At 36.9% G+C, this 24,893-nt stretch overlaps 6 protein-coding genes across 7 annotated transcripts; 2 read left to right on the forward strand and 4 right to left on the reverse strand.

The window, feature by feature from the left end:
- Positions 849–2,371, forward strand: LOC18771840. The gene is made up of 3 exons (XM_007202559.2): positions 849–1,094; positions 1,539–1,660; positions 1,843–2,371. Exons 1-3 carry the CDS (start codon positions 971–973, stop codon positions 2,170–2,172), a joined length of 576 nt encoding a protein of 191 aa, XP_007202621.1. The 5' UTR covers positions 849–970; the 3' UTR covers positions 2,173–2,371.
- LOC18769668 (sm-like protein LSM1B) lies at positions 2,511–5,145 on the reverse strand. Its single transcript, XM_020568545.1, has 5 exons — positions 4,696–5,145; positions 3,847–3,915; positions 3,631–3,746; positions 3,462–3,524; positions 2,511–3,026 (listed from the first exon to the last, which is right to left on the reverse strand). Exons 1-5 carry the CDS (start codon positions 4,754–4,756, stop codon positions 2,949–2,951), a joined length of 387 nt encoding a protein of 128 aa, XP_020424134.1. The 5' UTR covers positions 4,757–5,145; the 3' UTR covers positions 2,511–2,948.
- On the reverse strand, positions 6,210–7,762 carry LOC18770522. Its single transcript, XM_020569031.1, has 5 exons — positions 7,544–7,762; positions 7,362–7,434; positions 6,739–7,277; positions 6,318–6,492; positions 6,210–6,229 (listed from the first exon to the last, which is right to left on the reverse strand). The coding sequence occupies exons 1-5, from the start codon at positions 7,760–7,762 to the stop codon at positions 6,210–6,212; spliced, it is 1,026 nt and encodes a 341-aa protein (XP_020424620.1).
- On the forward strand, positions 9,260–12,418 carry LOC18770995 (protein LAZ1 homolog 2). 2 transcript variants are annotated; one of them, XM_007203258.2, is made up of 9 exons: positions 9,260–9,364; positions 9,481–9,703; positions 9,992–10,048; positions 10,373–10,481; positions 10,866–11,050; positions 11,126–11,214; positions 11,332–11,581; positions 11,788–12,015; positions 12,104–12,418. In XM_007203258.2, exons 2-9 carry the CDS (start codon positions 9,554–9,556, stop codon positions 12,287–12,289), a joined length of 1,254 nt encoding a protein of 417 aa, XP_007203320.1. In that variant the 5' UTR covers positions 9,260–9,364; positions 9,481–9,553; the 3' UTR covers positions 12,290–12,418. The 2 variants fall into 2 exon arrangements, with proteins under 2 accessions (XP_007203320.1, XP_020424392.1); XM_020568803.1 differs by lacking the exon at positions 10,373–10,481 and having other exon boundaries at positions 9,269–9,364; positions 9,992–10,052.
- On the reverse strand, positions 12,541–18,232 carry LOC18770353 (inter alpha-trypsin inhibitor, heavy chain 4). The gene is made up of 13 exons (XM_007204577.2): positions 17,477–18,232; positions 17,116–17,271; positions 16,776–16,988; positions 16,590–16,682; positions 16,278–16,394; positions 15,890–16,159; positions 15,462–15,618; positions 15,119–15,196; positions 14,566–14,666; positions 14,234–14,404; positions 13,684–13,758; positions 13,349–13,435; positions 12,541–13,128 (listed from the first exon to the last, which is right to left on the reverse strand). The coding sequence occupies exons 1-13, from the start codon at positions 17,867–17,869 to the stop codon at positions 12,778–12,780; spliced, it is 2,262 nt and encodes a 753-aa protein (XP_007204639.1). The 5' UTR covers positions 17,870–18,232; the 3' UTR covers positions 12,541–12,777.
- On the reverse strand, positions 18,727–22,906 carry LOC18771648 (protein trichome birefringence-like 16). The gene is made up of 6 exons (XM_020568652.1): positions 22,606–22,906; positions 22,008–22,159; positions 21,662–21,868; positions 21,007–21,294; positions 20,631–20,832; positions 18,727–20,120 (listed from the first exon to the last, which is right to left on the reverse strand). The coding sequence occupies exons 2-6, from the start codon at positions 22,156–22,158 to the stop codon at positions 19,292–19,294; spliced, it is 1,677 nt and encodes a 558-aa protein (XP_020424241.1). The 5' UTR covers position 22,159; positions 22,606–22,906; the 3' UTR covers positions 18,727–19,291.

The following is a 24,893-nucleotide window of genomic DNA, read 5'->3' on the forward strand; positions in this document are numbered from 1 at the left end:
GAGGCATATAGGCATGCATATATATATGGTAATGTGCTTGCTCAATATACTTCAATTCAGATGGGCTTTCTTTCAACAAGGTGAGAAATTAAAAGGGCTAGAGGAGATCAAAGCAACCACAGAAGCAAAGCAATGGAATTGAATGAAAAAATACTAGATAATTAAAAGTGATAAATTTCTATACAGGTGCAGGTTTTTTTTTCTCTTGCCATATAGGTGAGAAGAAAAGAAAAAGGGGTAGGAGGAGAGTGTTGGGTTGGAACAAAGGGAAGCAAATGGAATTTAGTGAAAAATACTGAATAAATTAAGTCATATTTCTATTCTGGAGGAAGTTTTGGTTCTTAGTTCTCTGATCTAATTACTGATCATGAGGGTGTGATACCCTTTTTTTCTTCTTCTTTTTTAAATTAGTTGTACATAGGAGGATATTCAGGTCACCATAATAATTTTCTTTTCTAGGAATACTAACAGAGAGACATTCATTCATGTACATAAATGACATACATACATACATGTATCACATGATTTTATTTAATGGCTTGTCATTTTCCAAGATTTTCAAAATTGTTTCCAACAAGAGGCTGGCAAAATCTCTATCCCCATATGCTTCCTTTTGCCATTGAGTAAAAATTTCTTACCTGACAGAAATAATTGAGATTCCAAATGAAGTGAGCTCATAATTTAATAAAGAAATAATTGCCACATTATTTGATGAACAAGAGTAGTCAAACAGAGAAAGCAAATATAAAAAAGAAACACCAATTAGTTGAAAAAGAACACCGCCACTTGCAAAGAAGACGACGAGTCGTCTGATAAAAACCCATATAATATAGGTGGCCATGTCAAATTTGGTTAGCTCTCTTGTGCTCAGTCTGTCAAATTACCCAAAACACAAAAATCACAAAGTGAATCTAAGAGTGTTGTCAGAGGAAGACAAAACAGGTTTCAGCTTTCAACAGATCCCACGGACATGGCAACTGCATCACAGATTGTCGAGAAACTGAAACTGAATCCCCACCCAGAAGGTGGGTTTTATTTTGAAACTTTCAGAGACATCTCCATTGCCCTGCCCTTGTGCCAGCTTCCCCCAGATTGTAAGTCCTTGTAACTCTGTACTCGTCATTTTGTTTTTCAACAATTTCTCATGTTTTGTACACTGATCTGATCTGACTTTGGATGTTTCATTTCCTCTGTGTATTGGGTTTTTATTGTTATTTGCATTTTGATCCTGATTTTGGAATTTTGGAAAATATTTGGAATGAAAGTTGGCTAGATTGTGTTATATCTGCTTTTTGGTTGGATGATATTGGATTTTGTGAGAATCTACTTATTCATGCAACAAAGTTTATTCCTGAAATCATATGTTCAATTGAAATGGAAATAGATCCACTTTGCTCATCAAAATGAGCCTAATTGTTATGTATGGGAACTGTTGTTTCCACCTTCAATGATGCTTAGTTGAACTATTTTCTTGCTACTTTGTATTGTTTTTACTTACCATTTGTTCTACTAATAGAGCTGTAGCTTCTTATCTGCAGACAAGGTTGAGCGCCCTGTGAGTTCTTCGATCTACTTCTTGCTGCCTTCCGGGGATGTGTCGCGCCTTCATCGTATACCAATGGCTGAAACCTGGCATTTTTATCTGGGAGAACCTATTACGGTACGCCCCGATCACAGCTCAGACATTGAAAGATTGAAATACTCTGCATTGACATGCCATTTCTATGGTCATTTCAAGATACAGAGAGCTTCTAAAAGTGGGTTTGTGATAGATTATAGTACATCTGTATTCAAAGTGATTGATTTCTCTATGTTATTTTGTTGTTTCATCTTTGCTATCAGATAGTGGAGTTGGATGACAAAGATGGGCAAGTCAAATTCACCTGCCTTGGACCCAATTTGATTGGAGAGGATCAGCAACCCCAGTACACGGTGCCTCCAAATGTATGGTTTGGTTCATTTCCAACAAAGGACTATAGCGTTTCACCAGATGGGGCATTGCTCAAAGCTGCTCCAAGGGATGCTGAGACTCACTACTCTCTTGTGGGATGCACTTGTGCACCTGCCTTTCAGTTCCAGGACTTCGAGCTGGCAAAGCGATCGGACCTTGTTTCTCGCTTTCCTAAATTCGAGCCTCTTATATCATTCCTTACATTCCCTGAAAAAGCATGAGCCTTTGCTGCAGTAGTCTTATAGTTACGTTAGCTCAACGTTCATCCTGAGTTTTTACATGTTTATGGATTTGAATTTTTCAGATCATGTACTTGTATGAAAAGCTTGTTAAGAATTCGCATTTGATGATCCAATCTACCATGCGAAAGTTCTTGTATTAGGAACTAAATAATGAAAGAATAAGATTTCCCTTGATCCTGTGGCATGTGATTCAATATGTTTAAAGTCACGATCATCTTGATATGTTTAGCCCCCACAACATTCAATCTAATTTTGTTGCGGGAGGGGAGAAACATAGAGGGTGGAAACTGTGTCTTGGCCTGATTGGGAATACAATCTTATTTAATATAAGCATGCAGTGCAGTATATAGTGAAACTTGTAGCATGTAAACATAATGTGGATTCAACAGGAATTACCATCTTACAAATGTAATGACAGTGGTTGCCATGAAAAATCAAAACTAGGCATGTTTGACAGAGAAGCAATTGCGAATCTAAAAACCCTAATCAATTCTGTAGAACCCAAACCATGTTCGTATCAATCAAATCCAAATGAAGCGTGGGAAGAAGGAACCATCAGCATTGCCTCGCCTTTACTAGACCCGGATAAAAATAACTTTCCTTTCTCACCCTTTGTTCAATGGGTCCTCAGAACTTAATACTATTTCTCTTCTTTCTTCTTCTTTTCTCCGCTCCCATTGAGGTGAAAATCTTGGGTCACTGTCGCACTAAAATTTGCGGACATGGCCTAAACCCACGACACAAGGGAGGGCAAGTTAATCAAAATCGAGGAACTCCATTCTTTTTCTCATGGAGCCTTTTAAATCTGTAGCATCCCTCTCTGCTTTCTGAGCCTGAATAGAAGAGAAACATGTACTCAAATTACAGTGAAGTGCAAAAGACAACAATAGGAAGGAACAATCCAACCCAGATACCAGAATCAACACAATAAGATTGCACCTTTAATACACTAATCTTAAAAGGAAAGGATTTAATTGGAAGGTTCAAACATCCAGCTGATACAAGAGGTTAATTACTTTAGGAAAGCCAGAGTAAACTTATACTCTCACTCAAAATAGCAAAGGGCATAGAGAAGCTCCTCTATTAACACTGGCAGGACAAATTAGGATAGTGCAAAGAAGCTATCTATGCTGCATAGGCATTCACAAAATCAAAGTTCTCTTCATCCATTGGTCAACATGGTTCAATATGACCAAGTGCTAACACCCTAAACAGTCAGATTGGAATTTTCAAATTAAGCATTAACGAACATACATCTAAAGACTTACCCTTTTTATCTCTGCTTCAGGTACTAGAGTCATATGTGGAGGAAGCTCCTCCTTACCCAATTCCTAAAATAAAAGATGCATAGCAAGAATTTAATAAAAAACTGATAACGTAGTCAAAAGTATTAAAAGTGGTCAAGTCTCCCAGAACTGAAAGAGAATGCAAATATACCAGCTCTCCAATTAAGACGACATTCTCCCCACGGATTACATACAGACCTAATGGGATGTCACAGTAAAGATCACCGACAATAACTCGTTCGCATGCACCTTCAAGAACAACATTAGCTGGGCACAGGGAAGAAAATCACCATTATCAATAAAGGTTTCTAAAGAATAATAAGAGTAAAGCTAATTAGAACTTAGTATGGTACGTTAAGTGACATACCAAACTGATCAAAAGACCGTAGTAATCCCAAGAGCTTTCGGCCATCTCGCAATAAGACAAGAAGCTTTTCTGAAAAACAAATCAAAAATCCTAATAAGCCAAGTGCTTTGTAATGAATCAATCTCTAATCAGTTTACTGATATACCTCACATAATACGAATCCATGCAATCACATGTAACCAAAATGTAGGCATCTCATGCCAGTTTAACACCTTCTCCCCCAACCCGCCCCCCCAAAAAAAACAAAAATTCCAGTGCTTCAAGGAAGAGCTACAAAAGCACTAGAAACCAAACATTCTGCAGTGACATTAAACCACTAATTATGAAGCTTTAATTTAATGAGTGCATCTTCAGCATCTGGCTCACATTTAATAATGGTTTGAATCTTGATTTCTTTAAGAAAATATTTATCCCATTTCTACTTTTGTTTATGCAGCAAAGATATGTCTTCCATTCTAAGAAATTGGGAACCACTCTTGTACCCCAAATCCACGATTCAGCACTAGAAATTCAACATCATAATAATTACTTAGTGCAGAGATCCAAATTTGAAGCTTTACTCGTTTATGTTCCTGGTATCTCATATACAGTTGAAAAACGCAATCAAACAGAGCATGCAATAAGAAAGCTACAAATCAAACAGCAAAGCAGCCTCTCTAAACCCATTCCATGAAACAAATGTGCAAGAAAAATACTAGACAAGAGCTCTATAAGGCAATTAACAGCTAACACATACAAAACAGCCAAAAATCCATAAAACCCATCTTCAATTACTTTAAACTAGATTCAATTGCTTCAAACTAGATCTAAACACACAGAGAGAGAGAGAGAGAGAGAGAGAGAGTATACTGTCAAGATAGCTTGCAAGAGAAGTGGAAAGGAAAGTGTCTTCTGCGCCAGCCCACGACATGAAGTAGACTTCTCTTCTACTGAGGATCGGGAACTTGAAAAACCAATCAACAGGACCACAGAGCCTTCTCCAATGGCATTGGCTTCCCACCAAACAAGCACCTCCAAAATTAAAAAGAAAAAAAATCCCCAAAAGCCTCAAAGCCCAAAATTTTCAGTCACACACTTCTGCACTAGATCATCACCACCACCAACCCTAATTGCAAACAATTTCCAACAATACCCATCAACAACTAAGTGTGTAAGTTGGTTTTGGACCATTAAAGTCACCGGCTTGGGCAAAAAGATAACATCTTTTCATTGGTCTTCTCCCTCTCTCTCACACAATATTGCTCTTGTTTTTCGTTATTATTATTATTAGCTTTTTACAGTAGGATACAGTCTAGCTTAAGGAGGAAAACTTTGATTAATTAATTATAAGGTCTCCTTAATGGAGCGTCGGATTAGATTAAGTACCATCTAGATTGGCGCCGAAATTAGATATACACGATCTAATTAATTATACGTTTCCTCATACGTAATCTTTTCATCATATATGAAGCAATGATTAGGAATATTATTTTCTCTTGTTTTTTTTTTTTTTCCTTTTTGTGTGAAAACAGAAATAAGGTATTTCGAATATGGGGATATTTCGTGGTATTTACTAAAAAAAAAAATCAGGAATAAGGTTAAATCTTTTTTAATTATACAATTCCCATCATTCGAAATGATAACTAATGTTTTTTCAGAATAAGGATTAAACCTTTTCCTTATTCAATTCAAACATAAAAAGGGGGTTAAATTTTCTTCTTATTTAAACAATGCATATTTTCTGTTTTGCATATATCAGAAACAATGCATGTGTAACACTTCTAATCATGGAGCTGAAAAAGTTTTATCTACCAGTTTTATTGTAATATCACAGTCGATATTTGCAGTAGTTACATGATTCATTTAAAAAAAATTTGGAGCGACACAAATAAGTTATGTAGATTTCACATTATTTTATTATTAGTTTATTGTATCGCGTTTATTATCGTGGTAAAGAAGGTAAAAAGTCCTTTGGCAAAATCTCATATGCAAAGGGAAAAAAAAAAAAAAAAAGATAAATAGTCTTTTTATGCCCTTTCTTCTTTTGATGATGAAAGATATACAGTCGATTTATTTTGTTATTTTTTTGTGTTTGCTGATTATGCTGACATGGAACATAGGCCAAGCTGTAGGAGACAGTTCATTCATACAAAATGCCACTCTTGTTGCACAGCACAAAGCCAGGTATGGAGCTCAAACATTTTGTTAGACAACAAATTAGGCATGCAAAAGAGGACAACACCACCACATTGGCAGAAATCTGCAGATCAAAGTAAATTTTAGCATAAGATCAGTAAAAATTTGAAGTAAAAGATTAATGTTTGGGGAAGAGACAATCAAGCTACATCAAAAACTTACCCTGCATGAATTCGTCCCAGTAGTCTCTATATCTCTAGAACAATATCTGTAACCAGAAAAAGAAAAATGGTGTCAACAACTTTGCAAAGCATGTCAATGCTTTAATCAAATGACATAATTAAGTGAGTGCTTACATTCAGAATCAGTCTTGACCCATTTGCTTCCCTCATCTTCCTTATCAATATTTATTTCTTCATCATTGGCAGACTTGGCAATATTGTGTCCGTTCTCCAAGTACTTTTTCATGGACATTGTTGAAGCACTTGAACTTTTGGGGTATATCTTCTTGTGAAGTATTGCCTTCAATATCTGTCAACAAATCAAGAAAGGAAAAATAATTACAAATGTCACAAATCCCTTTCTAGGGGAAAATTAGTTATGTGCATGAATCTTAATGTTTGGATTTGAGCTATGCGGTATATCACATCACCAATACTCCATGAATCTAAACCATTGATCAATTTAACTATTGCGTTGAATTTTGCTTGAACGTGTGGTCTAGCTAGATTTACAATTTGACAACGTAAGTTTAACAAGAGAACATGTATGATGTACCTTCTCCATTCTTGACTCAAGGATTGGATCTCTTAGACCAGGAGCAGCAGCTGGTGCAAACCCACTTCTACAAACACACACCTTCTTGAGGAGAAAAGACAACGACTTCTTGCCAATGGCAGTGTTTGTGTTCTCCAAACAAACATCTTTCCCTCGGCTGAGAACAACATTGCCGCTCCGTTGGAAGCGACTGCCATTTTCTTTAGGCTCATCACAATCTGCATTGTTACCATTTCTCTCAGCTTTCAAGCTTGACTGTCTGTTTAGAAACTTGTCCAGTGGAAGAAAGTTTGGAACTTTTTCAAGCTCTGTGCCTGAATTTGATTGATGATCAGCTTCTTCATTCAAGTAGGAGTTCAACTCATTCTGAATGTTTCTTACTTCCTCTGGTGTAAATCCATGGGGATGGTTTTTTGGGGAGGGTGGTGGGTTGCTCTGTTGATCTTCTTTCAAGTCGCTATTTCCTAATGTCCCAATTGTCAGCAATCCATGAGGCCACTCATTCACTTCTTCTTTGGGAGGTTTTTGCACCTTGTCATCTATAAAAACAAAGTACAGATTAAAAGAAAAGAACACTAAATTGTGTAATTGAACATGTCATATTTTCATCTACATATAATCACCATCAAAAACTTTTGAGCTTGGCTTCTTAATCTGGGTTTTTCCGGTAAGCTTACTTTGCATCCAATCAAATATCTGCAATCAAATCAAACAAGTAAAAATAAAATAATAAAAAAACCTTCTAAATTGAAGTATACAGATAAACTGATACACAATCACCCAAGCACAAGTTTTCTTTTGTTACCTTCATTTGTTTGTTACAAGAAGAGGAAATGGATGAAGTGGGCTTATAGAAATCAGGTGTTTGTGTACACAGAATCCCATAAGCCAGTGAGAGCTTAGCTGCAAAAGCCTTTATATAGAGTTGTGAAGTGAGAAGTTCCATAGCCAAACAAGCTGGTAATCTTGCCACTGGTTCAAGTTCCCAAACACTCACTTTTCCCGCCTTTTTTCTATCTTTCATATCTTAGTATATCACCTTAATTTTATCTCTCTGCTTTTTTTTTTTTTTATGATCCCCAGACTTAATCATTTCAATTTTAGTTTTCATTTTTCATTGTTTATGCTAGAATATAGAGGAAATTGAGGATGAGATTGAGAAAGAGGATAATGTGCTGCAAGCAAGAATTGCTACTTTTACATCATAAGATAAAGAAAATAGAATTTTATTTTTTTACAGTTTGTGATAAATTATATATTCCAAAAAAAATCAAATAAAATCGTGCCTCACATGAGATGAGATCTATGGCGGGCCAACATGCTGTTCATGGGGGTTTCAAGACCACCCAGCCACGTGAACATGTCCAGTCCAATGCTAAACCAAAACCCAAAAAAGGTTGAATTGTTTTTTTTACCGGGCCGCCCTTTACCAGACAGGTGAAGGGAGCCGGTAAGGAGATTTGCCAAGTGTCGAATGACGACATGGTGATGACTGGTCATCTGACTGTATCTGACCAACACGTGTCTCAAAGTGTATTTTCCATTGCTCGTTAACTATGTGCTACGTATATCTCTAGTATTACACAAAATAATAATAATAATAATAAAATAAAGTGAAGCAACTTTAATTTGTCTAGTAGCCCCTCCATGCAAACTGTCTCTAGCTTTGCCATCTCTTTCTCCCACTCCCATTGGAAGGAGTTCACTCATCTCTTCTCTATATGAGATTTCAGTAAGTAATATTAATCATGATCAGCACTATTTTCAGTGAACTATGACTCCCAAATTCACCATTTGAACAGCCATTACATTGCGATTAACGTGATCTTAATAAAATTACAACATTCAATTCAACCGATTCTTTGAAAGTGGAAAGACTCAAAACATTATAATCGCATTGCTAATTTAGACGTATTCATAATTAAACCGACATACAATTTTATAATATGAAACCAATTAATCACGGGTGAAAAGACACAACGACATTATATATTTCTCTAACAATCTTGCAAAACTGATTCATTCAAGGGGTCCATATGTTTAAAATAGGCCATGTGATGCAATGGCCTTGAATCAAGTGCATTAATCTTATATTTATAGAGTCCAGTTGCATCCACCACCAGGTGAAGTCTTGCAGAGCGGAAGGGTTGTCCATACTATATTTAGAAACCCTCTACAAGCAGTCCAATACTTCCCTAAAATGGAAATGTGTCATATTACAACAACAAACACATACATGTACATCATATTATAACATATGATCAGCCCAAAAAAAGTTTGTAACAACATATGCAACAATCAAATATGGTGTTGGTAATTTAGTAGGCCCCAAAATCAGTTTGGTTTGGTTTCCTCTCCACCTGGGTTGTTCTCTTCTCTCTGTTACACCAACAGTTGAGGTTGTATTACGTGTCGTCGGTTTGACGAAAAATGTTGCAATACGAGGACACGTGTCGAGCTGACACCACAAGTTATAATATACAAAGCTTAATGGATGGTAACTGCCGTTCTTCTCTTTGAACTTATCAGTTGGGATTTTGAGGGGATAGATTTTCTGCAGCAGCAATCATCATCAGCAATGGAAAACTCTCTTCACATGGCTGAAAATTCTCTCGTTTTATGAGAGGTTGGTTTGGTTTTTTTCCTTTTTTCTGGGTACCCTAATGGCTTTATGATTATTTGAAACCATTGTTTAAGCCTTTCTAATCATGGGCTTTGATTATCATTTACTGTTTTATTCAGGTTTAGTTGATATTCACATTGAGCTAAACTTGATAATTAAAGTTGTCTCTGGGAAGTGGAACATGTTTGAGTAATGGCATCACATTATGCCTCAGCCCATGAAAGCATATACAGAGATCTCTACCAACCAGCTGTTATCATTGGAGCCTGCTTTGCAGCTGTGGCGCTGGTCCTCTCCATTTTTCTCATCTTTCAACATCTCAGATTATACACCAAACCCACTGTCAGTTCTCCCATATAATTCACCATAACTCTTTGGTGTCCTTTTTTTCGATGCATAAAATCCGTTTTACTCTGAAATAACTGTAGGAATCAATGCAGTTTATGTTATATACTTTGCTGAATTGTGTTCATTATGAAGCTATCTTGAGCTATGTGACACTTTATGATGTCTGTTTGTTGTGTTAGATTTTTTTTAAATGATGCTTCGTGATCTTTTCGTTTGCAATTTGAAGAAATGTTGTAGTTTGGACTAGACTGCATTCAATTCCCTAATTAATCTCTTTTCCAGGAACAAAAATGGGTGGTTGCTGTAGTTTTCATGGTACCTGTCTATGCTACTGAGTCAGTAAGTATGGTTCCCTCTCTCTCTCTCTCTCTAAAAAAAGATATCCATGTCTATGCGACAAGATTGCATTCTTCTTTCGTCGACCTTTGAATTTAGATTTCTCTGTTCACAAGAAAAAAACAGAATTTAATAGTCAAGCTTTCTTATGCATGTCGAACGTTTTAGAGCATGAATTTATTCTAAGAGAAGGAAACATGATATTATAGGTTTCTTCTCTTGACTAAATCTGTAACCTTCATTAGCAGATTCATTTTCTGTCATTTCGTTTTTAATTACTCTGGTCATGCAGTATTGGCATTGATTTTCTGGTTTTGACTTCTTCAGATTTTATCCTTGTGGAATCCAAAACTTTCTCTTGCATGTGACATTCTAAGAAATTGTTATGAAGCATTTGCCTTGTATTCTTTTGGAAGCTACTTGGTTGCTTGTCTGGGTAAGTCATTTGTTTCTGCATTGATTTCAGAAATGTTACTATTTATATCTGCTTTGATGCAACCATGCCAGTTTTACTGTCGTAGTTGTACCTACAAATATAATCTTTGGGGTCCTATTAATCAAACATGATCATGTTTTCTAGAGGGCTCAATATCTTGAAACTTGGAATATTCACAAACTGCTAGAAATTTCCTGTACAGTTGAGATCAAGCATTTATCTCAGTAGGAAGACAAGCAAGGCAACTGATGTAGGTTACACAATGGTGCTCCCTTTGCCGATCCCATAACCTTAAAATGTTCTCTGTGAAGTGTGTTTCTTAATCATTACTATAGTTCGTGATTTTATAACTTGTTTAATTATTCTTGAATGGTTATTATGTAGGAGGTGAAAGAAGAGTTGTAGAGCTACTTGAAAATCAATCTGGAAAACTGCTCAACAAACCATTGGTAGAAGGAACAGATGAGAATCACACCGAACCACATTGGTCTCTTCGTAACTTCTTCTTACGACCATGTATTCTCGGGAAACATTTGCTCAATATAGAAAAATTTGGTCTTGTACAATATGTAAGTCACTATGTTTTTCCCTTCTGTAAATCCACTATAATTTTTTTTGGCTCTAATATCTGCCGGATAGTCCAGATGATTCTGAAGACAGTTTGTGCATTCTTAGCATTAGTGTTGGAGATCTTTGGTGTTTATGGAAATGGGAAATTCAAGTGGTATTATGGGTATGTAATTCATGTAAATATGAGTAATTAATTATAACACACTGCTAATGTCATTGAATTATATTACTCCGATATTCTTCATGGATGCTCAGTACTATCGCCTTTCTTCTCTTGCAGTTATCCATACATGGCAGTAGTATTGAACTTCAGCCAGATGTGGGCATTGTATTGCCTTGTGCAGTTCTATAATGTAACTCATGAAAGGCTTCAACCAATAAGACCACTTGCAAAGTTCATCAGCTTTAAGGCTATTGTTTTTGCCACTTGGTGGCAAGGTGTGGGCATCGCGCTATTGTGTGCGTTTGGTGTTCTTCCCAAGGAGGAAAGACTACAAACAGGCTTGCAGGATTTCTTGATATGTATCGAAGTATGTCGCTTCTTTTGCTGTGGTAACTCTGTTTCTGCGGGACAACTTTGTTCTGTTAAATATTAAAACATTGCTTGAACTAGGAAAAGAAACTTCTCTAAATGTTTCGGTTGAAGTCTTGAACTTTGATGGCCACAAAGCTTCATTATAATTCTGTTTACTCCTATAGCCACGATAATGTAGGTTTATGTCTTGTGGCTTGGCAGATGGCAATTGCAGCTGTTGCACATATGTTTGTCTTTTCAACAGCACCATACCATTACATTTGGGCTTACGAGTATGGGAAGGTCACCACAGAAACAACCAAGACTAAACTGAAGTTGGAGGAAAGTGACACCCCAACTGTGTTCGAAAGAAAAGAAACTCAGGTCAAAGCTCCCGGAACAAGTGTCACCGAGAGCGTTCAGGACATTGTTGTTGACGGTGGTCAGCGCGTAAGTTCTTTCCCTATCAACAAGGATCGGATAGAATACATATTTCGTAGATCATTTGATTTATATTCAATTTTCACATTTTAAACAGGTGGTCAAGGATGTTGTCTTGACCATAAATCAAGCAATAGGGCCTGTGGAAAAGGGTGTGGAAAAGGGTGTGACAAAGATCCATGAGACATTCCACCAAAGAACAGAGGGCTCAGAATCAGGAGACCAAGAAATTGATGAACAAGTTGAAATGAATCTTACCAGAGAGACTCATATGGATCCTTAAGAAAACACAGTACTCTTTCTGCTTGAATTGAAGGAAAATGTACACTTATATTAAACTTGTGTTGCAAATAATGATTTAAGTAAGAGAAACCAATTGCAGCCTGGAATGTTTTGCCTGGAGAATGAGAATCTATGACAATCTTTATGCAATCAGACCATAGGGGAGAATAAGTTAGGGGTAGCCCCCCCGCTTGGAATAGGTCAAGCCCACAATCTTCTTCAAATATAGAAAATAAAATTTTTTTCAAAAAGAAGCTAACATATAATTAATTTTAACCATATATATCATTCCTGGTGAAATGTACAGGGTTCACCCAGACTGTCATAAGAGCCCAAACAGTAACATTATAACAGTATGAATTGTTTCTCTAATCATAAGACCGAGTATAGAACTAGCTGTCTAGCCGTGCGTATTTGATGCCAGTCCAAGAGAAAGAACAAAATCCTATACACTATTCTACAAGAGAGGAGAGTTTGTATGGCCAAGATTTATGATCCACCGTCCCCACATCCACGGCAGCAAAAGGAGCAGCAGTTGAGGCAGCCGGCACATGCTAGACCAGTGCAGAGCTGGGCAAATACATTTGCACATTGAGGATTTATCCTGGAGAAACACTTGATGCAGCCCATGCAACAGCAGTGAGTGCACATAGAGCCACAGCAATTTGATGCTGCCCTGGCAAAAATCTCAGCAGCTTCCGGCTGTTTTGGTTCTTCGGATCCTGGAGGAATGTTCTCGGAAGTTGCCACTAAGTTGCCAAAGCCAATGGACAGACTTGGTAGCAATATCGGTCTCTGGCTTTCAGAATCTTTCATCTTAATGCGACTTTTCTTTGGTACCTGTTATGATGTTCGTTGAAGAACCAGTCAGAAAATAATGGTTTTACATTTTATCAATCATATGAAATTACCGGCTTTCACCTATACTTGCAATCATCTTGGAAATGAAAAATGTTCAAAAACGAAGAATAAATCAAGCAAGTGACACTAATTTACTTGAATTGATAAAGTTATGGACTTGGTGACAGCAGTATTTTAGTTCTTCTTAATAAATGGTTACCTCTTGTGGTCCAGATTGTTCTTTGCCAAGTATGATCATGCGCGTATACTCACTCACAACATGGGACTGTATGCTCAATTTAGCTACCTGCCAATAGAAGGATATAGATTCAGAGATACCCATAATTACTATGAAGTAGAAATTGATGACAGGAATAGAATCATTTATAAAATTAATTCCTACACATGAACAACTTTGTGTCAGCACACCAGGTTGGGAAAACCGATGACTTATAAATCAAAGCTATTTACCAATGTACATGATCCAGTTCTATGAAACCTTTCTGCATTTTATTTTTCATGGTGGTGGAGAATACAATAAAACAAGCAACAAACCTTGTCCTCAAGCTGTTTGTTATCTGCCAACCATGCCTGAGCAGTCAGCAACTCAATCTGCCCTTTTGCACATACCTGTTACAGAAAAGGGGGCAGTTGTCAAGAAACAGGACATAAGGAACAACCACAGAGATTGCTACATGTGGAACTCCTATGACAAGAGGAAGTTTTTTTAACTGGAATAAGAACGTACAGAACCCTAACATATACCGAAATGGGTCGTTAATGTAATCATGCAAAAGTTATGAGGCAGATATTTTGTGTGACTAAGCACCTACAACTTAGGCAAAGACTAAGTGGAACATGATTTGGAACCATGTAAGCATGGAAAGAACTGTACAATCCAGTAGGAGGTAAGGTAAGGAACACCATCATTCAGTTCATGGAAATACAGAGCTGGCAAAGCCAACTCAATAACAAAATTATCAGAAACAGATACATCTAGCCCATATACATATTTACTCAGAATTTTTTTCTTTCTAACAAGATTAAGGAGCAGAAGTCAAACTGAAGTTAAGCTCACAAATCAGTGCCTTAGTAGCAGCCTTACCCTGTCAAGAGGTATGTCCTTTGCATCTTGTAACTTCAAATCGATCACAATACTAGACATATCAGGTGAGAGGCCTTTAGCTTTAAGTGTGTTGGGAAAACTTCCTCGGAATCTGCCAGATACAGTTAATGGACTCTCAGATGAGAGGTCTGGCATATGGGAAGGGAACACCTACCGCATAAATTGCAAATATGTCATGATAAGTCAAGATAAATTGTTAAATTTGATGCAAGTTGGATAAGTTGTCCAAATGAAATAGCCAGTAATTCAATGTGTAAGGTTGCGTGGCACAATGCCAAAGGTCCATAAATTTTAAATCAGAATGAGAATACCTCAACTTCATCAAGATCATCCAATGTCTCAAGGGTTATATTTGTAAGAATCAGAGATGAAGCTCTGATAAATAAGTTCTGCATCCGAGACTCGACAAAATCTGAACATTGAAAAAAAAAAGTTAAGGGTTTAATTAAGTTTAACATCTACAAGAAGTTAGCATAAAATTTCTTGTATATCTTCATATAGAAGGATTGATTCAGTGAATGGAAGGATTCAGCTGATGTTTTATTGTGTAATATATGGTTTCGTCAAATTCATGATATTTGTTCAGGGCCCACATATGACAACAGACTTCGTCCAAAAAATAAACATATGACAACAGATGGAGGTAAGTCATACAATTTGTATGATTTGAAGGTCGAGTTTCTACAAGTGTAGGGGTTATAACAGCTTTTAAGATGACAAAACAGAACAAGATTCATACAAGCTCTAAGGTCCAATGATTCATATGTTTTTTATACAAAATTTCGAAAATTTCATACAACCTGTAGTACAAAACAGAGTCTTCGGGATACAAGATTCTTTCCCAAAAGAAAATAGTGAACTCACCTAAATCGTACACAGCATCATAATGGCCCCTGCCGATCATTGCAAGCATCTGCAGGAAATAATGGTTGCAGAATGAACCTAGAATATTTCAGATAAAAGTCAGCCAGAAGGTAGAGCATACAATAGAGTTGATATTATCTCCTTTAAATGCCAGTGGACTTAATAAAATGTGGGCTTGATGATAAAAAAGATGGGACTCTAAACTAGAAGAGAAGAAAATTCTGTCAAGTGATTATTAATCGTCCGAAAGAGTTTACAATGTCACAATTCAAATCAGTTTTGAGGTATATAATAATCTGCCACTAGCCTGATCTCCAGTGGCACAAAATAGCTAAACCCTCACCTATTCCAAAAGTGCAAATGCGAGGAGCTATAGAACCTGCTTCTGTAAGACGCTTTTTCATTACATCACAAATGTGTCTCTCATCTTCAACAGCCCCATCAGTAACAAGGAAGATGATAGGAATTGAATCCCGAGTATTGGATAGCATCTCTATTGCCTAAAACCAAAGGAACAAACAAAATAAAATGAATACGTCCATAATGATGTCATTTTAATGCAGAAAATATATGATAGGGGTAAAAATATAGAAGGTAAACCAAAGAACATAAAAAGATGAAGAACAGATACTCATTGAAATTACATTTCTGACTGGTATACTGCGCCTTAACACATGCTTGTGTTTATGCATGAAAGAACCAGAAACAAAACCATAATGGTGAACTCCAACTGCAGAATTCACAAAGAGGCAAAGGAGCATGAGACAATACCTGGTTAAGTGGAGTTAAAATATCTGTATCACCACCAGCAATAAGATTTATGCCAATCCACTCAATGGCCTTTTCAACAGCCTCCTTTGTAGCTGATTTCATTGATGTAGATGACACAAAAGTCTGTCCATTAAAAGCTATAATGCAGAATGAATCTTCTGGATCAAACTTAGAGAGGGCTGCAGATAGTACACTCTTAGTATCATCAAGAGGCTTTCCCTGCATACTTCCGCTTATATCAACAACAAAAGCTACATCCTTTCTGAAAACCTGGACGACCAATTAAGAGGGATGATAAGAATAATTTAAAAATAAATAATAAAAAAGAGAAGAAGAGTAAGACATACTTAGAAAGAACTGTAGAAGTTTTATTTAATACAATACCAACCTTTCTGTTCTTCTGGTTTCCTGGTAGAAGATAGACAGAGAAAATCTCTCTTTGATCAATATCATGCATGGGTGGTGACTGCACGAGAACAGCACCATGTATATGACTTGAAGAGACCTAGAAATGCACAAATGTGTTAGAATTACAAAGAATTTGTAGAATCTGTGCACAGGAGCTTAGAAGATTTCTTGAATATGGCCATGCATCTATTCTGGAATCAAATATCATGTGTTTTTGCACACCAAGAAACCCTCTTTTGTAAGTATATTCATGATAATCAATACACAGACAAAAAATGCTCACGAGCCTTACCGCATATGAGAAACTAAAGTCAGTGTTTGACCAAGTGAGAACATCTGCCCCATATACAAAACCCAATTTTCCTACTTGGCCTCCCCGTAATTCCTGGAAAGTGAAGAAAAAGTTTTAAAATATTGGCCACCTTGCTTATGAAAATAATAAGAAAGTAAGCCCTCTGAGTTATGATCAAAGTTGAACCTTCAAAGGATGACTAATTCTCTTGGATAGAACTTCAGTTCCAATACCAGAGTTCACGTTTAAGTTGATCTTTTCCTTTTTAAGGTATTTCTTTCCCGCGGGAACCACAAACTCAGGAAAAGTGAATGGAATATTCAAAGAGAAATCGCCATTTGCATACAGTATTTTCTGAGACCAACTCATTTTGATTGAGAGATTGGCTCCCCCATTGACCTTGAAAAAACAAGAACAATGCATATTAGAGAAAAAATAAATAAATGAAAGATAAAGGATTCTGATTAATAATAAAAATCTCAAAGTGTACAAACAAAAAGTATGTCTATTCTTCATAAGTAATTACCTGAGGTGTTGTTAATGTAAATATATGAGGTTTGAGTTTGAGAAAGCCTCCCTCTGCTTGGGCCATCTTCTCTATCTCCTTTTCATCTTCCAATTGACTTAGTTGAGTATGGTACGATTTACCATTTACGTCGACCTCAACACCTAGAATTGAACCCTGTTAGCCAAAATATATATTGCTTAACAAGAGGATCAAAATCAACAGACACAAATTCAATCAACTTCAAAGTTCCATTTCTGAAAAATAACATCACTATCTAATTTCACATGCCCAACAGCTTGTTTGACAACCAGAGACTCAAAAAGATCGAATTCACAGACGAACACTTTAAAAAGATTCAAACTTTTCTCAATTCACGTACCTGTTCACCCATAGGAATGGCAACGCGGCAACCGCAGCTCTTGTTACCCTTGACGCAATGGACCCTCCACGACCCGGTGACCCGAACAAAGGCGGTGTCCATATAACAATCGACCTCAAGCTCGACCCGGTTCATCGGGAGAGGAATGAGCGCGGCGGGGTCGCACCTGCCGTGCACGTGAGGCTGGTAGCTGGGGATGTCCGGGTTGTCGACAATGGCCGGGTCAAAAATGACCGCGTAAACCATCGGTGCCGTCGGGAGGAAGGCGCCCGACGTCGTTTTGTCCATCGACGGGGGCGGCTTCGGCGGTGACACCGCTCGATCCTTCCCAAAGTATAATCGTTTGGAGAGCTTGAGACCGTCATCCACGGCTTTGGAGAACTCCTCGGCCATTTCGGACGATCAGGGATTGGGATTCGAGATTAGGGTTTGTGAGAGACGAGAATGTTATATCGGATTGATGTTCAACGCAAATTGCAAATTAGCGAGCGAGAGAGATGACAGAGAGATAGATGCGTGTGACCGTTGGGAATGGGGTTTCGCTTTTTTTTGAATATTTAGGCTGCTTTTTCGATGGGCTCCAGTTTGAGAGACCAGCTGGCTTTCGGACGAATGGACGATCAACACGTGAGGTTCCGGCGGGGAATTGGGATCGTGTGCTTTGCGGAGGACGCAGCGTTGCGTGTTCAGTGTGCTGGGTGGCGAAGATTGGGTGGCGCCAATAAAATGCACGTCGGCGAATCGAAGCGCGTAATCTAACTTTAATGGTTGATTGCGTGGATGATTAAGTGGATAATTAGGAAGTGCGATTGAGTAGGACATGGACCTTTTTTTTCCTAAACGAGAGATTAACATAATGGACTCTCGTGGAACGTTGAATTGACACCGTATGAGCTGTCGCTTGGATATAAGGTCCACGTGGCATCGCTGTCGTCTATCTGTTTGTCTCACTAAAAATATTAGATGGAGTAGATTGTGACACGAAAGGAACGAACTTAAATAATAATTTTTGTTATAAAAAAGGAAAAAGATCAGACGAGACGAAAGCCATGACTTGAGAGTCAAATTATTCCTTTTTTTATTTTTTCCAGTATGGATAGTTTGAGAGAGAATAAAATCTAGGCCGGAGCCAACAACACATTGAAACGAACTTAACAAAATTGGAATCATTGATCAATGGTCACTTTTTTTTCCCTACCTCTTTCTAGAATTTGTTATCGGCACTCTGAAAAAGTCATCATCATACGTAATTGATTCCGATGAAAGGTCAACCAATGCATTTGAAGTCGATATACAGGAGGAAAAAAAATGTACCTCTCCTCTGACAACAATGCTTATATACCATATAAAGGGGAATGAAGCTCTATAGACTATTTGTAATTAGATATAAAATGTACAGTAATAAATTATCAGACAGAATTCCACATCATATCCATTACTAGATCAGTCTTGGCACTAATATGCAGAATATTTGAACCTCACTTCGAGAATGCCCTTCTCAGCTGTAGCGGTGCTTTCTCCGACAACCACCGAGTTAGGATTAAGCGAAATAACCAAAACTGAAGAGAAGGTAGGGATTCATTTTGTCCACAGTATGTTATCGCCTGTGAGCCATCTGGTTGCCATTTTCTGCCCTGATCAAACTCGACACCTAACATCTATGCAGAACTCCACTGCTGACATCTCCCCTTCTTTGAGATCGCAGCATTTATAAGAAATTATGGCATTCAGATAGCAGCATTGAGGCCTTTAGCGCTTTACCTGATCCTTAGAACCCTTCCAAGGCATTTGACATCAGCGTCTTAATTCATTGGATTAGATTTGTGCAAAAAGAATTTCATTCCATGTATCTGGAACACCAGGTAAACACCAATGCAGACAATCTTGCACGCCTGATTTGGCTGTAATGCTGAACCGAGATATATGACCCTCATCTCGAACCTGCGATACAGCTGTTATGTCCAAGAGCTTAACCCCCGTTCCCTGCACTGCGCCTGCAGCGTCTAAGTCATTAGACACATCTTGCAATACTTCCTTTCCTATTGACATAGGAGTGGTGTTGTCACAGCTTCCTCCTGTGTTCCAGTCCCCACCAACAAAATGCCTAGGAGAGAGGGTCCGGTAGAACGCTTTGAGACCTGGATACTTTGGGAGCTGTGAGTTCACCCAATTAACAATACTGTGGACTGTCACATTCTTGGCTCTCCAAATCACTGCTATCTTCTTGTCAGTATTTGGCACACCCCCAACATGCATTACCCAGCGGTTAGCCTTAAGCTTTCCACGATTCCAGTGGTGCCCTGTATTGAGGACCAGGACATCAAATTTGTGAATATAATGGCGCAAGAACGCTGGTGGCCGATCAAGGTGCATGGCATAATCAGTGGCTGGGTTTGTAATATTAATAGGCTCCACATCGCAGAGGGTCGATGACCAGTAATAGAGGACGGTAGTGTTGGTGCTTGGGAACCGGTATGCCCAACCACTAGGGCGGGCATCACCACGTGCCTGGGCTATCCCATACTCCATCCCCACATCCATGACATCGTGTCTCTCCTTACCACCTGTGATCATACACATTAAAGACTGGAACTGCTGTCGGCCCAATGAATCTCCAACAAAAGCTAGAGTTTTGTCTAGCATCCTGAAAGCAACAACACAATACTCACATTATAAATCGTCCAAAGAGGTTAAAAACCAAAAATTTCAAATAGTTGAGAGGACAAGAGAAAATGGGATGCAAGGTAGCATATGAGGTGACCATTATTTGGACAGCCCTGCAAGGCCTAGCAACTAAGGGAAAGTGCAGAAATACTAATGGTCTATGAAGCACCAACATTTCCTCAAAGGAAACTTATGTTTTCAAGATAAGAGGCATTGCTTCTAAATGTAGTCATGATAGACCTCAGAGGAAGGTTACCCTACTTTAATATTCTCTGAGGAAGCAATCTACTAACTCAAACACTGCAACTTGAGAAATTTGTTAACTTGAGGCAAAAATGTATTGCATTATAGGGAAACCAATCATTATAGATCAGATTTAAAGACATGGGATACTACAGCCACATCAGACCAAGTCCAAAATTTGGAAAAAAAATTTATACAACGAAACCTTCCGTATGACTTTTAATTTTAAATTTTAACATTGTAATACCTTTTCAAGAACTTAGAGCCTTCAAATTCTTCCATCTGACAATCTTTTGGCTGCCATGAAAGTTTTTCATAGGCAAAATCTGTCCGCTGTGTCAACCGGCAAGCCCACATCCCTGACAGCCATTGCTTGCAACCATGCCCAGAATACAAAGGCTTCTTATTGTCTACAACCCATTTTCCTTTTGCATAATTACAGACTGGTGCTGTGGTAATATAAATGAGAATCAGTAATCAGTAATATAATCACAAAACAGAAAAACATATTGGTCTAGATAGATTCTCTTGATCGATCTTTCCATAAGTTTAGAAACAAAATACCCTGCAAGACAATTTTTCAAAAACAAAAGCCTAATTTATTACATAACTTCAAGAGTTACCTGGAGTTTGCGTGGGAGTTGTCAATTTGTCAACTGAGGTATTTGTATATGTAGAACCTATTGGTGTTACTGGGTCCACATTTTGGTTCTGTAGGTCAGAATTCTTTTCCTCTGCTTTTTCTTTGTGTCTTGTATCAACTGCTGTTTGTTCTTCTTGATTTGAACCTTTTTCTTCAACTATTTCTACGTCCTTTCCATCAGCCTTTGTTGAGCAGGTGGAGCATTCTGCACTGCCATCTTTTTCTGCTTCCTGAACTTGTTTATCTTTTGCTCCATTTAAGAAAATCCCTGCACCATGATAACATACAAATTTAAATCCATATCATTTCATGATGTTTAAAGCATATAGATGACTTTGGATGTAATGTTAAAAGCAAAACAGATTTAAGGAACCATGAACGTGGAAATTTGAACATGTTAAATTGTAGAAAAACACAAGAAAGTAACACCATAATAAGATAATTTCAACAGAAAAATTATGATTTGGCAACACTAATCATGCTGCTCTTATGAGCACAACAAGTAGAGGTATACAATCAGAACAGCAACATATAAATAAAAAAACACGGACCAATACAAACTATTCATATAGTATCTAAACCCAAGAACACACAACAACAACAACAAAAAATTAATAAAAGAAACAATATCGTACCACTCTCCTTAACATGGGTTGTTACTAGATCAGTACTAATCTCGTTGCTTTTTTTAGAGCTTTGCTCAGAACCTAGTTGAGCTGCAAAATGTGATTCTCCTTTTACAGTGTCCCTTTGTGCAAACGTTGCTACACCTTTGTCCGCATGTATTTCTGGTTCTGATGGTACAAACTCTACAGAGTTATCTAAAGAAACATCATATGTCCCTGCACCATACATGAAAAGGAAAATACGAACTGTGACTAAATCTACAAATTATTATTCAGTGCAACCCAATTGTAAGCTATTGACAAAAAGTCAATAAATTTTGTCTAAAGGAAAAGGAATGTATTATTGGAGACAAACCTGGATCCAACTCTAAATGGGTTTGGGGCGGTACCAAGTTAGTAAGAAGTGGGGTCTTCTCCCATCCCCATATAAGAATGGTGGTACACATGAGAACAATGGTAATAAGAGAGAGATGTTTACCCTTCAATCCATAAAAGCTTCGTTTCATTCTATATGCACAATAAGAGATCAAATAAGAATGTTAGAACTTAAACCTAAGCAATGACGCATAATTTCTGGGTATTGAAATTCATATATAGTAATTTAACAAGTTGCCCCACTTCAAACTAATTGATTGCAGAAACAAAAACCCAGATCAGAGAAACAATTCCATTGTGGATGCAAAATCCTAGCATACAAAGGTTAAGCAATCATGGGTTGTTCTAACTTCCAAAAAAATTTCGGATCATAAGCTGAAAAAATAGCATTCTCCGCACTCCCTTTAAAACCTACCTTTCATTTTCTCAGTAACATGCAAAAGCAGATCAAGTACATATTTCCCAATACAGAAAACCAATATGGCACGAGCTAAAAGCAAATATAGAAGAAAATAAAATGGATCTGAAATGGTATAAATTAGAGATTAGATTTTAGCTGAATCTGAGAAGAAGAATACCTGAGAGGAAAACAGCCCAAAAACGTCAGCAATCTCCCGAGAACTCAAAACAGCAACAAACAGTTGCAGAAATAGCATAGAATATCTGAACAAATTGGGAAGTTGATGAAATTTTATAAAGAAATGGAGCCGTGGAGAAATTTATTTGGCATAACAAGGTGTAATGAAGACAGCGAGAGAACTGGAATTTAAAAATTATGAAAAAATATAATCAGCAAAATAAATAAATAAATAAATAATGGGTTTGGACGCATATCACAACGCCTTGAAGACGTTTAGGCGCATACACACACAGTTGTAGACAACAAGCGTACGGAGATTCAAACATTGACGACGACTGACGAGTATCACGGAAAATTAATGAATTTCAAAATTTTGACAAAAACATAATATTGTTTTATTTTATTAATCATTTTAGGAAAAATCAACTAATTAATTACCATAAATTAGTGTGATTGGCACATGAAAAATGAGTGCGTGTCACAATGAAAATTTGTTTTCATGTCAACTTTCATGGTTAACGCGTCAAATGACTTGACTCTATATATTCGTCTTTTTCTTTATGTTCTCTTCTTTTTATAAATTTTTATGTTCTTTTTTAATATAATAACAAATGGTCATAACTCCAAATGTTCTGCGAAATGGACACAGTGTTCGGGCATTGCTTATTTGGACTGATAAGTGATTTTTTAAAAAATTTGGGAAGTTCAACTTATTTGGTAAACTGTGAGAAAATCATTTATTGTTAAAAATTGATGTGAGAGAAAGCTATAAGGAAAAGCAACTAATGTGGTGCTTTCATTTTCTGATTATACAGGAATCAGTGTCAAAGAGGAGCTGGGTTTAATGATTAATTGGTAATCATTTTCTGATTATGAGTAAATTCAATACTAACAACATTTTTAACAAAAATTTTACCAAACGTCAAACTACTTTCTCTCACAACTGATTTATCTCACAACAAATTTGACAGCCATTATTTTCACAGTACGCCAAACTGGCCCACAGTTTTTGCTGAGGGGTTAGAGAGAAGGATCATGATTAAGGATGCTACTTGCCTCCTCTTTTTTTCTTTGTTAAAAATACTACTCTTCTTTTTACCTGAAAAAAATACTTCTCCTTTCTGGGAATTACAGTCTAACACATATATAAAAATAATTTATACAAAAATACAAAAAGAAAAACTTATCCACACATATCACACTAAAGTATATGCGAGGAAAAAAAAACCATTGGTTAACTGATTATTTTCTTTTTGTGTTTTTGATAAATTATTTTTGCATATGTGTCAAATTGTAATTCGCAAAAAAAAGGAGAATCTTCTTACAAGTAAAAAGACAAGTAATATCCATTTTATATTCATCCTACTAGAATGATAGGTCCCTTCCACAATCCAATAAAAAGATTTATGGATTGTAATTTTTTACTAATATTTGAAAACACATTTAGTGCTAACTGTGAAACTGTTTTCAAAATCATGAAAATATAATTGGCATTGGTATGTGAGTCGGAATTTGGATCAAGGGTTGATGTTTGGAAGTGTGGATTTTGGTTGAGGTCTCAAGTCCTCCATGTCAAGATGTCGAGTTTGGAGTCCTAAGTATCCTAACCAAATATTGAGTTTGAGCTCAAGAGAATATGAGATTCAAAATTTAGAATTCGAAGTTCGATGCCTAAAGAATTTTGAATCCAATATTTCGAAAATAAAAACATTGAAAATAACTTTTTGGGATTAGAATTTCATTGAAAAACTCATTTCAAAAGAACCCTCTGCCAAACGTATATTTTGAAAGCATCACATGCGGACTAACTAGTCATTCACGAGCCAAAATGTAATTTTGTGAGGTTAGCCAAGTGTGACTAACCAAGAAAGAGAAAATAAAACTAGTCAATCTTTACAATATATAACTTTTTGAAGTTAAAGTTTTTTATTTTTGGGTTTCACTTTATGGAAAATAAATTAAATTTTAAGGTTAACCAATCTTTTATCTGGCATTGGTGGACGAGCAAAATATAAAAATAGCTAGTTATAATAATTTCATTGATCACAAATATAGGTTAGATAATTCGTTCAATATAGTGTGTCTACCCCTTTGTATTGGTTTGAAACTAAACAATTTCATCAATCTGCATCCAATCCAATATAAATTGGATGATGACTTTTGTTGGCGAGTCCTTATTTCATTAGAATTTTGGTTACTTACCAATTATATTTTGTCATATTGTAATAGAGATTATTTTATTTAGTGTTATGGGGGTTGATGATTTTTTCAACCCTCATAGAGGTA

Source organism: Prunus persica, chromosome G7 (assembly GCF_000346465.2).
Source record: "Prunus persica cultivar Lovell chromosome G7, Prunus_persica_NCBIv2, whole genome shotgun sequence".
NCBI classification, from domain to species: domain Eukaryota; kingdom Viridiplantae; phylum Streptophyta; class Magnoliopsida; order Rosales; family Rosaceae; genus Prunus; species Prunus persica.

Bases quoted from the DNA above. Each gene is read 5' to 3' on its own strand.
- LOC18770995 (XM_007203258.2), top strand. From the start codon at position 9,554: ATGGCATCACATTATGCCTCAGCCCATGAAAGCATATACAGAGATCTC. The intron at 9,704-9,991 runs GTCAGTTCTCCC...TCTCTTTTCCAG, and splicing joins GATTATACACCAAACCCACT to GAACAAAAATGGGTGGTTGC. The intron at 10,049-10,372 runs GTAAGTATGGTT...TGACTTCTTCAG, and splicing joins CTGTCTATGCTACTGAGTCA to ATTTTATCCTTGTGGAATCC.
- LOC18771840 (XM_007202559.2), top strand. From the start codon at position 971: ATGGCAACTGCATCACAGATTGTCGAGAAACTGAAACTGAATCCCCAC. The intron at 1,095-1,538 runs GTAAGTCCTTGT...TCTTATCTGCAG, and splicing joins GTGCCAGCTTCCCCCAGATT to ACAAGGTTGAGCGCCCTGTG. The intron at 1,661-1,842 runs GTACGCCCCGAT...CTTTGCTATCAG, and splicing joins ATCTGGGAGAACCTATTACG to ATAGTGGAGTTGGATGACAA.
- LOC18770522 (XM_020569031.1), bottom strand. From the start codon at position 7,762: ATGAAAGATAGAAAAAAGGCGGGAAAAGTGAGTGTTTGGGAACTTGAA. The intron at 7,435-7,543 runs GTAACAAAAGAA...ATTTGATTGCAG, and splicing joins CTTGTAACAAACAAATGAAG to ATATTTGATTGGATGCAAAG. The intron at 6,493-6,738 runs GTACATCATACA...ATTTGTTGACAG, and splicing joins TTGAGTCAAGAATGGAGAAG to ATATTGAAGGCAATACTTCA.
- LOC18769668 (XM_020568545.1), bottom strand. From the start codon at position 4,756: ATGTCGTGGGCTGGCGCAGAAGACACTTTCCTTTCCACTTCTCTTGCA. The intron at 3,916-4,695 runs GTATACTCTCTC...TTTGTTTTTCAG, and splicing joins TCTTGCAAGCTATCTTGACA to AAAAGCTTCTTGTCTTATTG. The intron at 3,525-3,630 runs GTATATTTGCAT...CTTTTATTTTAG, and splicing joins TCGTCTTAATTGGAGAGCTG to GAATTGGGTAAGGAGGAGCT.
- LOC18770353 (XM_007204577.2), bottom strand. From the start codon at position 17,869: ATGGCCGAGGAGTTCTCCAAAGCCGTGGATGACGGTCTCAAGCTCTCC. The intron at 15,197-15,461 runs GTGAGGGTTTAG...GAAATATTCTAG, and splicing joins CATTTGCACTTTTGGAATAG to GTTCATTCTGCAACCATTAT. The intron at 13,436-13,683 runs GTTTGTTGCTTG...TTCTATTGGCAG, and splicing joins ACAAACAGCTTGAGGACAAG to GTAGCTAAATTGAGCATACA.
- LOC18771648 (XM_020568652.1), bottom strand. From the start codon at position 22,158: ATGAAACGAAGCTTTTATGGATTGAAGGGTAAACATCTCTCTCTTATT. The intron at 21,295-21,661 runs GTACGATATTGT...ATCATGGTGCAG, and splicing joins AACCCATGTTAAGGAGAGTG to GGATTTTCTTAAATGGAGCA. The intron at 20,121-20,630 runs GTATTACAATGT...TGTTGCTTTCAG, and splicing joins GGCTCTAAGTTCTTGAAAAG to GATGCTAGACAAAACTCTAG.